We start from the raw sequence: 12,973 nt of genomic DNA on the forward strand, positions 1-12,973 counted from the left end.
TCCCACAGTGGATTTACTTCCTGTCCCTAAACCAGAACCAGAGAACGCCCCTGAACCCCTGAACGCCCCTGAACCAGAGAACGCCCCTGAACGCCCCTGAACCAGAGAACGCCCCTGAACGCCCCTGAACCAGAGAACGCCCCTGAACCAGAGAACGCCCCTGAACCCCAGAACACACCTGAACCAAAAACCATCTGATCAGCCTCCCACTAGTGCTGAAGGGCCGGTCCGTGACTTTGTTCCGTCTCCTGAACAAAGACCACTCTGTGGAGCTGATAAAGGTTCCATCCTGTCCTGATAACCAGCTCTCTGTAACACGGCGGCGTTCCACTGGGAGTCCCCCCTGTGTTACCAACACAGCACAGAAGCAATGTTCATAACACCTGTTAGAAAGTGAACAATCACAGATGCACACACCTGCAGTCACTACAGTGATAATCACCTGAGAACGGATCAATAACACGGACATCACTGAGCAGAGCCACAACTAAACACACGTACCAGGACATGTAGAACTCAGTACATTAAACGATTAAATCTGTTATTTCTGCTTGAATCCCAGAATGTTTCCTCATTGAGTCTCAGAGGTTTTTGTTGCTTCCAAAGTGTTTCTCCATGGAGGAACATTTTCAGGTGGTCTGAGGTGTTGTGACACCTTCTGACACCTTCTGACATGACCTTCAACCGGTTTCTAGGAATTTGGGAGGAGAGATCCAGTTGGAGCTCCTCCAAACCCCATTTGGACAGAGTTCAACGGTTTGGACGCCACATTAGTGATACAGTCTTGATGCAGTGTGAAGAACCTGATAGACTAGAATCCCAGTAGAACTGATATGAACTGGAAATTATCACTGGAACACAAATGAACTCAAATCCAAGGTAACACGTGTTAAACTAGACTTAGGGCTAAGATATCTTCCACTCATTGGCAGGTCATTGGTTCCAGGCCCCCCAGTCTACGTGCTTAACCCCCCTGGGTGCATTTAGAGCCACTCACCTGTCAGGTGCGGGTCAGATCCGGAGGAGAAACCCTTCAGAGGGTGCTGTCTATCGACTGGAGCCCCTTTGAAATGAACACAAACCCTCCAGTGAACGTTTTGAAGGATCCATCTCTGTCCTGAGACGGTTCCTCCCACGCAGTGAATCCGTCACCGGTGGAACGGGTTCAGCGAACCTGAAACACTTGATGGGAACTAAAGTCCAGCAGACGTGTGGTTGTTGAGCTGTAGGATTACATTCCATATCGTCTTCTGGGTTCTAATGAACTCAGTTATTTCGCTGATAACTAAACACACACGAGTAGAAACATGTTCAGTGTTCTCAGGCACCTGGAAATAAACATCTCCATTACTGAACACATGTGAGCATTGCTGCTAGGTTAGCATTGTTAGCTTTGTCAGGTCTATTTTTTCATACTTTTGCTCGTGTCCGTTGTGCCTCCTAACACCCTCCGCCTCTCGTCAGGATGACGTTTCTATGCTGACATATTGAAACAGAACATTTATGTGCAAATAGTCCCAATCACCTTTGAGGACAAACCTGTACAGTTTACCCAGAATGCCTGCAGAGTCTCTACCTGGCCTCGATAATTACATTCCAGGCAGATGAATGGGGAGACGTCAGCTCTCCGCGCCGACGCTGGAGGTTTTGTCAAATCGTGAGCAGAATAAAGCGATTGATTTCCGCGGTTCCCCACAGACGGCATCTGCTCATTCTTTTGTTTGACCTTTTATTCACCTGTGGAACGTGAAAAATGTTGCTGAGGAAGCGTGCACAATGAGTGTCATCAATGTTGAGCTGACAAGAGGTAGAACGACTCGGCTCGAAAGAAGCACGAACACAAAGATAATGACGCGGATTTGGACGAAACAGATATCAGGATTGGAGTCAGGGTAGAACGCTCCTACATGTATTATATATATGTGTGTGTTCAGTGTTAGTTTTGTTTTGTAATGGTGGGATTCATTTGAATCGATCTAGTGTTTAGACGTGTTCAGGAGCATCACCATTGTTCTAACGGAGACCTTAATGCTATTAGCTCAAACTCAAGGGCAGATGTAGAACAGAAGATCTGTGAGAGAGGGTGATGTGGTGGACCAGTGGGTGGCGCTGTCGCCTCACAGCCAGAAGGTCGTGGGTTCGAATCCATTCTGTGTGCAGTTCCTACGTTTTCTCCGTGTCTGTGTGGGTTCTCCCTGTTCTCCATCTTCCTTCACCTCCACAAACAAGCAGCTGAGCAGTGAGTGGTTGTTTGTCTTTGGCTGGTGTCTCATCCGGGGTGTACCCTGCCTCTCAGCGGGAATGGGCTCCAGCTAGCTGGTTTGGTCCTCCAGGAGCTTCTTGAAATCAGGTTCAATGTCAAACACAGAGGTTGGAGCTGCTGATCACACACCTGATCACACCTGATCACACCTGATCACACCTGATCACACCTGATCACACCTGATCACACCTGATCACACACACCTGATCACACACCTGATCACACCTGATCACACCTGATCACACCTGATCACACCTGATCACACCTGATCACACCTGATCACACACCTGATCACACACCTGATCACACACCTGATCACACACCTGATCACACACACCTGATCACACACCTGATCACACACACCTTATCACACACCTGATCACACACCTGATCACACACACCTGATCACACACCTGATCACACCTGATCACACACCTGTTCTCTGTGTTCTGGTTCCAACATGAGCCTCTCTGTTGTCTCTGAGTAGGAGACGGTCTCCATGACAACTGTCTTGTTCTAGGTTTGTTCTCTAATTTTCTGTGACTATCTTGAAGACTTTTATTTCTAGACGTTGCGATATAACAGGACAGGCGTGAAGCCGAACAGATGGGTTCCCGTCTCAGACAGAAGCAAACGATCCAGCACATTAAAAACAATCCGTCCACACGTTTTGGGGGTTTTCCAAGAGACTCTTGGCTCCTGCTCAGCGTCCAACTCGTCTTGGAGAGGAAGCACAGAAGGTCGCTGAGACCTCTTGCTTCCTTAACCCCTCCTTTATCACTGTACCCCCCCCCCCCCCGACCCCCCAACCCCCCGGTCCACATGAAGGTCTGGCCAATATTAGAGCCTCTGCTCTGTGACTGATATACAATCAGACCGACTGTAAGTCTGTCATGTGTGTCTTCAGAATTACTGACCGCTGTGCCCTTCAGTTCACACTCACACACACACACACACACACACACACACACACACACACACACACACACACACACACACACACACACACACACACACACACACACACACACACACACACACACACACACCAGAACAGATATGAGGAAGAGGTTAGGGAGGGGTGAGTGTGTTGAAAGGGTTGGACATGATGTTCAAAAAGGCACAGAAATCAAATCAAATTATTAGTGTTCACAAAACACACAAACACACACACACACACACACACACACACACACACACACACACACACACACACACACACACACAAATACACCATATCTCGACTCCCATTATCTTCTTGTCTATTTTTAATGAATCATTTTTGACATGTATTTTTTTATATGCATAAATGGGTTGATAGTGATTTAAATCAGGGTCATATTTGAAAGTTCACACGATTGGTGAGAGACGCTCCTACAGCCCATAATACTCACAAACACATGACAGAAAAGCCCTTTAAAAAGACTGGGAGAGAAAAATGATCAGGACTATTTGTTGGTTTTAGAGAATTTTGACTAAGATTTTCCTGAATAACAAAGGATGAGATGTGGCATTGGGTAACGTGTAGATAATGTGTAGATAATGTGTAGATAATATTTAGGTAACGCGTGGATAACGTTTAGATAATGTGTGGATAACGTGTAGGTAACGTGTAGGTAACGTGTGAATAACATGTAGATAATGTGTAGATAATGTGTAAGTAACATGTGGATAATGTGTAGATAATGTGTTGATAACGTGTAGATAACGTGTAGATAATGTGTAGGTAACATGTTGATAACATGTAGATAGCGTGTAGGTAACATGTGGATAACGTGTAGATAACGTGTAGGTAACATGTGGACAATGTGTAGATAATGTGTGGATAACGTGTGGATAATGGGTGGTTAACGTGCGGATAACATATAATGTGTAGGTAACATGTGAATAACGTGTAGATAACATGTAGTTAATGTGTAGATAACGTGTGAATAACATGTAGATAACGTGTAGATAATGTGTGGATAACTTGTGGATAACATGTAGATAACATGTAGATAATGTATAGGTAATGAGGGCATAACGTGTAGATAACGTGTGGATAATGTGTAGATAATGTGTAGATAATGTGTGGATAACATGTGGTTAACATGTAGATAACTTGTAGATAATGTGTGGATAACGTGTGGTTAACGTGTGGAGAACATATAGATAATGTGTGAATAGCATGTAGATAACATGTAGATAATGTGTAGGCAACGTGTGGATAACGTGTGGATAACATGTAGATAATGTGTAGATAATATGTAAGTAACATGTGGATAACGTGTAGATAACGTGTGGATAATGTGTAGATAATGTGTAGGTAACATGTGGATAACGTGTAGATAATGTTTAGGTAACAAGTGGATAACGTTTAGATAATGTGTGGATAACGTGTAGATAACGTGTAGATAATGTGTGGATAATGTGTGGATGACGTGTGGATAACGTGTAGATAATGTGTGGATAATGTGTAGATAATGTTTAGGTAACAAGTGGATAACGTGTAGATAATGTGTGGATAATGTGTGGATGACGTGTGGTTAACTTGTGAATTACGTGTACATAACGTGTCAATAACATGTAGATAACGTGTAGATAATGTTTAGGTAACAAGTGGATAACGTTTAGATAATGTGTGGATAACGTGTAGATAACGTGTAGATAATGTGTGGGTAACGTGTGGATAACGTGTGGATAACGTTTGGATCATGTGTGGATAACATGCATATAACATGTAGATAATGTGTAGGTAACATGTGGATAACGTGTAGATTATGTTTGTATAACTTGTGGATAACGTGTGAATAACGTGTGGTTAACGTGTGGATAACATATAGATAACGTGTGAAAAACATGTAGATAACATGTAGATAATGTGTAGGCAACGTGTGGATAACGTGTAGAATACGTGTAGGTAACATGTGGATAACATGTAGATAATTTATGGGTAACGTGTGGATAACGTCTTGATAATCTGTAGATAACATGTAGATAACATTTAGATAACGTGTAGGTAACATGTAGATAACGTGTAGATAATGTGTGGATAAGTGTGGATAACATGTGAATAATGTGTAGGTAATGTGTGGATAACGTGTGAATAACATGTAGAAATCATGTAGATAACGTGTAGGCAACGTGTGGATAACGTGTAGGTAACATGTGGATAATATGTATATAATGTGTGGATAATGTGTGGATAATGTTTAGGTAATGTGTGGATAATGTGAAGGTAACATGTGGATAGCATGTGTAGGTAACAATTTCATAACGTGTAGATAACGTGTGAATAACGTGTGGATAACGTGTGGATAACATGTAGATAATATGTGAATAATATGTAGATAACGTGTAGATAACGTGTAGATAACGTGTAGACAATGTGTGGTTAACGTGTTTGTTTCTCTGTGTTTCCTGGAGGTGGGGGATCAGATGAAGCTGCTCCACAACTGCTGGTCTGAACTTCTGGTCTTGGATCACATTTTCAGACAAGTTCAACACGGACAGGACAGCATCCTGCTGGTGACGGGCCAGGAGGTAACGACCCTAACCCTGACCCTAACCCTGACCCCAACCTAACCCTAACCCAACCTAACACTAACCCTAACCCCGACCCTAACCCTACCTCTAACCCCAACCTTACCCTAACCCTGACCCTAACCCCTGACCTTGACCGTAACCTTAATCCTAACCTCAACCCCACCCTAACCCTAACCCTGACTCTAACCCCACCCTAACCCCTGACCCTGACCATAACCCTAACCCCAACCCCAACCCCAACCCCACCCTAACCCCACCCTAACCCCTGACCCTGACCATAACCCTAACCCCAACCCCAACCCCACCCTAACCCTGACCCTAACCCCTGACCCTGACTGTAGCCCTAACCCCAACCCCATACCCCACCCTAACCTTAACCCTAACCCTGACCCCCCACCCCCGTCTGCTTCACACTCGTTCTCTTCTCTTCTGACCCAATGACCTTCTCTGGTCATTACGTTAAATCTCCTCAGAGTCAGAAACAGAACCGCTTTGGTTCTAACCTGTACGTTCATCGTGGCCACAGTAACATTGATAAATGTCTTTTCAATCACCTGATCGACACTAAAGTGATGCAGCACATTTTAAATGTGAACACGCTGATCTCAGCAGGTTCTATAGAAACCACCCCACAATAAAAATCAAACATCATCATCTGAGAACCAATCAGGAGACGGTTTGTGGCTTCATCACAGCCAGCAGGTACAGACACGACCTCTGAGTGACCTCTGAGTGACCTTATTAACACGGATCAGAGAGGAGGAGCCGAGCCGTGGACCGTGATGAGTTCAGGGACGTGCGGCAAACCCTGGACTGTCTTTGAGAGCTTCTGTCCAGGGTTGTGGTTCTATGAGGTGGTTGGTGTGTCGGTTCTGGAGCTCAGAACCGTTGGGGAGTCAGAGCGTGAAGAGTTTCACAGAAAGTAGAACCACTACCAGCCGGTGAAAGAGGATTAGACACGGGCCAGAGTGGACACGTCTCTCTGGTCTGCTTCACTCTGGTGAGGTTCACGTGTGGACATCAGCGTGTCACCACAGCACCGCTGTGTCCTCTGGGATGTTCAGAGGCAGTCTTGGTAGAGCTGCTGAACGTTCTTCTTCCTCCTGGAGGTTCTTCTTCCTGCTGGATGTTCCTCTTCCTCCCAGACATTCCTCTTCCTGCTGGATGTATATAAAGTGATTGATTGGAGATGTTTCAGGGTTCAGTCCTGTGGTGTCACACAGGAGCATCTGGTAGAAGCTCAATGGTTTCACTCTTTGTACCAATGAGTCGAGTCTTTCCTGACCTCTGTGCTTCTGGTTTTTTCATGAACGCGAGATGTTTTCTGATTTTGCAACGTCATGATCTCATAAGTTTGAGAACTTTTCTCATAAGATCCACATTTTGCAACTCAAATTATGAGATTTTTATCATTTGTTATAATTAGACTATAGTAGGTGTTTGTCCAAAATATCAGAAAGTGCATGGGGAGGATGTTCATAGACTCTTTATGATTTTTTGTACAGTTTAGGACATGTGTGGGTTTAAATCGGTGCCACGCCTCAACATTTGGGCTGTTTTTATCAGCTACCTTTGGCCTAACATGACCATAACTAACATGACCATAACTAACATGACCATAACTAACATGACCATAACTAACATGACCATAACTAACATGACCATAACTGTGTGTTCCAGGTGGAGCTGTCCTTCATCCTGTCCCAGGCTGAAACCAGTCTGTCCAGTCTGGTGCAGCGAGGCCAGGAGCTGGTGGCGAGGCTTCGGGCGCTGCAGGTGGACCGCAGGGAGATCGCCTGCTTGAAATTCCTCCTGCTGTTCAACCCCAGTGAGTCGGCCTTCCGTTGGTATTCATGAATACGTGGGGATGACGCAGTCACAGATGAAGTCTTCATGGACAAAATAAATGATGTTATTCAATGTAGCCCCTACAGCACATTGATATGTCATATTAGGGGGAGTCATCCTTGATTTCCCGACGGTTTCCAGCGGCGCGAGCGTACGTGTGCTGCCTGTAGGTTTGCAGAAGAATATTTTCATGTGGACGTGAAAATCAATCAACGGCGCGGTTCTGCAGGGCCATTCTGATGCTGCGCGCCGCCACCATTTGAATAGCAACACTGACATTTTAATGAAAACAAGTCACAATTGCAAATTATCCACAGTACCTCTTTATCCGTGAGGTTACAAGTGTTTTCAAAGCTGGCCTCTTTCCCTCCAATACACTCACTTAATTAAATTTCTGGGGTTGACAAAAGCCAGTATTAACAAAGACATCCTCCTGCATTGTCCACTAATGGCATTCAAAGGAAGCGTAATGGATGGGTCTATCTCTCGGTGGCAGCGCCGACATTCATGCTGGCGTGTGCAGATGGAGGGAGCGTGGACGCGGCCTGCTCAGATTGCCAGAAGTGTTTGCTGTTTAGAGCTGGCAAAGCACCCAACAAAGAGCTTTTGAATAGTGAGAGCACTTGTCATAGGCAGGAAATATTTGCTGTCGTTCGCCGTGGCTCCTCTGCTCCTGCTCTTCCCTCGTCTTGAGAGTCAGGTTTGTCGGGGGGTAATTTAATTGCCCTTAAGGACTTTGAAAAGATGATTCAGAACATTGATTCAAAGCATTTAATTACTGTGTGAATGGATTCTGCAAGATGGGCTCAGCTGATGATGAATGGCAGTCCTCCAGAGTGCTTGGCTATTGTCGCACACACACACACACACACACACACACACACACACACACACACACACACACACACACACACACACACACACACACACACACACACACACACACACACACACACGGAGCTGCTTTATGTCTTTTTTTGTGATATTTGTAATAGTATTTTCCTTTCCATTGAACATGTTAGTTATGGTCAACAGATATTGATTGTTAAAGCTGGATCCAACCTTGTCGTTGGTGATGTATCCGTCCAGATTCTCTCCGTGTGCGTTGGAAACTTTGGCTGTAGAGACATCTACCTTCTACACTGAACTACTGGAACTTGGTTTTTCAAAACTCCAAAATGTATTTGAATGAATTGACCAACAGAAAAAACCAGTATAAACCAGTTTATATAATACTTAATAATAATAGATGCTCAACAGAGATATATTGTCAATAAAGAATTACCTTTTTATGTTAAAATACTTGACATTTTAAAATATTTTAAATATGGGCATGTGTCCAGAGTCATTTTGCATTTTATTTTAAACAATGAAATGACTCTGGATGTTCTGAGAGGCTGGACAATGTCAGGACGTGGATTGTCAGGACGCCTGAGGTTGAGGTCTTCTGTCTGTGGAACCCTTTCTAACGAGTCGTGTTCCACGTTGCTCCTTTGTGCAGACGTGAAGCTGCTGGAGGACCAGGCCTTCGTGGAGGGCATCCAGGAGCAGGTGAACGGGGCCCTGCTGGAGTACACCCTGTCCACCTACCCCCAGTTCCAGGAGAAGTTCAGCCAGCTGGTGGTGCGGCTGCCGGAGCTGCGCTCCCTCAGCACGCAGGCCGAGGACTACCTGTGCTACATGCACCTGAGCGGAGAGGTGCCCTGCAACTACCTGCTGATCGAGATGCTGCATGCCAAGCAGGCGTGTATGTGAGGGCCACGCGGGACGCCCCGCCGGGCGACTGGCTGCATGGACAACGGGACTGAGACGGAAACTCCCAATGCAGACATCAAGGTTCAAGTTGAGATCTTTGTGAGGGCTTTGATTCAAAAGAGTTGGAATAACATCCATCTGTATTAAAGGTAGATTTACAATTCTGGACATTGCAACCTTTAAGAACTGGATTTTCTACCCTTATTTTGAAACATTCGATTCGATCTGCCCATAGTCTTTATAGCAACACGTCAAGATCTCCTGTAGTCTCCAGAGCCACCCAGTAAACATTTAGGGCCAGAGAGTAGATGCTGCCACCAGCTGGGACTCAGTGTGAGGCTATGACTCCAGTCCGCTTGAGTCGCAGAGGTAGTCAATCAATCAATCAATCAACCTTTATTTATATAGCACTTAAAACACATTATCAGACATTTCAAAGCGCTTTAACAGACAGAGAAACCCAACAGAACAATCCAGAGTAAGCATAGGCAATGGTAGCGGGGAGAAACTCCCTCATTGAGGAAGAAACTCCGGGCAGGACCCAGACTCTGGAGGTTGGGTGGGACAGGTAGTGGAGAAACTTCATCTCAAATTCGACTCGAGATTCAGGAAACGTCTGGTAGCTGGATGTCACCACGTATAAGCCTCTGGTTCACTTTAACATCAACTCACTGACATTAGCATTCAGCTAGCTAGAGGCTTGTTGCTAAAGGGCACAAACGTGATTGGATCAAAGATGACTAAATGATAGAATGCTCATCAGAGCACAGAGTCCTGATGACTGGCCTTGATTTGAGGATTCCTTTAGACGGAAGACTTAAAACTTGGACCTAGACTTAATGCTTGCGTTGAAACGTTCACGCCTGCAGACCTTTTGGTTGTGACAAATCAGAACATCTACTGGTGCTGAACCTGAGAGGAGGGACATCTGTTGGTCTGATAAATGCTTGCTGGGTGAGCTAATGGACACTCTGTAATGGCAGATTGTTTAGCCTCTTTCCAGAAATCAAATTTTAAAGTTGAAAATGATCCATTCGAAACAACTTTTTGGTTTCAAGGTCAGCATCACTGTTCCCAGATTATTATTACGATGCTTTTAGACGACGGCAGATGAGCAATGCTCCACTTCACAAAATGCAAATATGAAAGTCTATGTTGTTTAATAGTAAGTTTAATAATTGATTTAATCTATTTTGATGTTAATATATTGATATATCACAAACTGACACGCTGAGGAAACTCATTCTTGTTCAATAACTTGACAAACCCCGACTAAAAAAGAAGCTGAAAGGGAGGCCGATGGGACAGGACATTAAAGAATTAGAGAAAGCAGAGACATCAATGGAAATAAATTACTACTATCAACACACACACACACACACACACACACACACACACACACACACACACACACACACACACACACACACACACACACACACACACACACACACACACACACACACACATTTGTGTGTGTCACCGCGAACACACAGCTGACTAACATGACTAGCATTAGAGAAAGTGACTCTCCAAACCAGTAGGTGGCAGTACGTTGGTATTCTCCACTAACTCTCAGCGATCAGTTTGAAGGTTTGAGTTCTTGATGGCTTTAGTGCACGTGATCACGTGTTTAAAACTCTGATGTAGTGATCACACCGATTGATGAGCACGGTCTTCACTCGTCATTGGCTTGGTTTGCTCACTTCCATTTCTCTGCTCTGCACTGATTGGCTTGTTCCAACAGTCAGACTGATTTCCCTCTCTGGCAGACCAACCACCAGGTCCTCATGCTTGATTGGCTGAAAAGCCTCCGACAAAGACCGAGCACCGTCACCGGTGCAGGACGCAGAACAAAAGAACTTCACATTCCCCACTGAGCGTCGGCCCGGTGGGGAAGGAACGACGTGGAAGGAAGTCAGAGCAGTGAAGAACAGAAAGGAGGGAGAACACAGACATGATAAGGGGAGATTAAGACAAAGACAGTATGTGTCAGACTAACGTGTGCTAAAGGAAGCATCTGTTACGTTTCTGTAGGGAGTCACAGGGAGGGAAACCATCTGGCCTCACGTATGCAGACCTGAGCCTGATGGATCTGTTGTGACGGCTGAAACTGAAGCCACACGGGCTTCAGGAATCATTTGTTCTACTATAACCAAACCCCAGAAGACCAAGAGTGTGTCTAGTCTGTGTGTGCGCTGCTGGGGCCTGACCTCTGACTGTTTCATCGCCGGCGTGTTCATTCTGTTACCCTCCCTGAGGTTAAAACGTTCAGTTCAGTTTGTGCAGTTGTTGAGGCCCCAACTCTAAACGCCAATTCACAGGAAGCAACTCAGGTGTGCCCAAGTGGTTCATGTTGGTTCGTTAGACGCCCTGATGATGCATCCGCTTTGGCTGCAAACTACAAGACCAAAGGGATTTGGTGAAAGGAGATTGTTCTCTAACTACTGGTTTAACTGGTCAGGAAACAGGATCGTCATCAAGCTGACATCAGCATCATTTAAACCAATCGTATGTCTGCACTGGTTACTGTCCACTCTTACAAAAGTGAAGCCCTGCTCTAAACTCTCCTCTGGTAAACTGTAGATGGATGTGTTATGACACACTGGTTAGTTATATTATGATACAGACTGGTTAGTTAGCCACAGAGGTGTAGTATTGTTCATGGATGGGTCTGAGTCTCTACAGTAGCTGTCTATGCAGGGCAGTGTTGTGATTGGTTCCCATTCGTCACCCACGAGCAAAGCACCAGAACTTTTTAAAGACTTTAAAGATGACAGACTTGAATCAGAGACATAATTTAACGTACTTTTAAAATAAGTTTGACTTGTATATCTTCTGGAAACCAACAAACTCAACTGGCACCAGGTAGAGTACACACCTCTGCAAAGCCTTAACAGTTCCTTTTTATACAATCAAGCCAAATTCAAATCAAACTCAGAGTATGTCCGCGCTCCACCTTAGTAGTATTAGCAGGTATCTAACCCGAAATGTTCCAGTACTAAGCCCCGAACCCCAAGCCAAGATCCACTGGGTCTGTCCTGTTGTGTGGTTCGGACCAAACCGTCTCTTAGATAAACCCCTTAACCTGCACAATCCTAACGAACAAACAGAAACGCAGCGTTAACAAGGTTAAAAGAAGGAATGTAATTATGCAACTGGAGAACCTCCAGTGTGACATGGATCTTTACCTTCAGCCAAGACAGAAGTGAATTTGTGTTGTTATCAATTTATCAAGTCTGTTGAATCGGTTTTAATATATGCATTTGTAATTGATCCCTGCTTGAAGCCGGCGCCGGTGCCGGTCACACCTTTAGTGGTCGTTAGCTTTTCGGTGGGCTAAATCCTGCTGCTTTCTGCATTTAGAGTGAAGTACTGCACATGCACAATCAAACTCACAGGCATCACCAGCAAGTTCAAATGTGCCTAAAAACTGTAAAAATGAGCAAACGAAAGAACCCAGTGATGAGATTCACACCTTTATGGCCCCGGAAAAAGCAAGTGTGAAACCTCATGGGAAGCTGTTGATGGATTCTGTTTGAGGAGGTGTGAATAGACCACAGCCCGTTTCTTGCAGACGGA

General features: G+C 44.9%; 1 protein-coding gene across 1 annotated transcript in view; it reads left to right on the forward strand.

Moving 5' to 3' along the window:
* nr5a1a (nuclear receptor subfamily 5, group A, member 1a) overlaps positions 1–9,391 on the forward strand; it is a 16,594-nt gene extending 7,203 nt beyond the window's left edge. Inside the window, exons 5-7 of the mRNA XM_068310753.1 lie at positions 5,669–5,785; positions 7,469–7,616; positions 9,138–9,391. Coding sequence (XP_068166854.1) covers positions 5,669–5,785; positions 7,469–7,616; positions 9,138–9,391 — 519 coding nt within the window. The remainder of the gene's footprint in view (positions 1–5,668; positions 5,786–7,468; positions 7,617–9,137) is intronic.
* Positions 9,392–12,973: the final 3,582 nt, after the last annotated feature.

Source organism: Antennarius striatus, chromosome 3, assembly GCF_040054535.1.
Source record: "Antennarius striatus isolate MH-2024 chromosome 3, ASM4005453v1, whole genome shotgun sequence".
Taxonomy (NCBI): Eukaryota; Metazoa; Chordata; class Actinopteri; order Lophiiformes; family Antennariidae; genus Antennarius; species Antennarius striatus.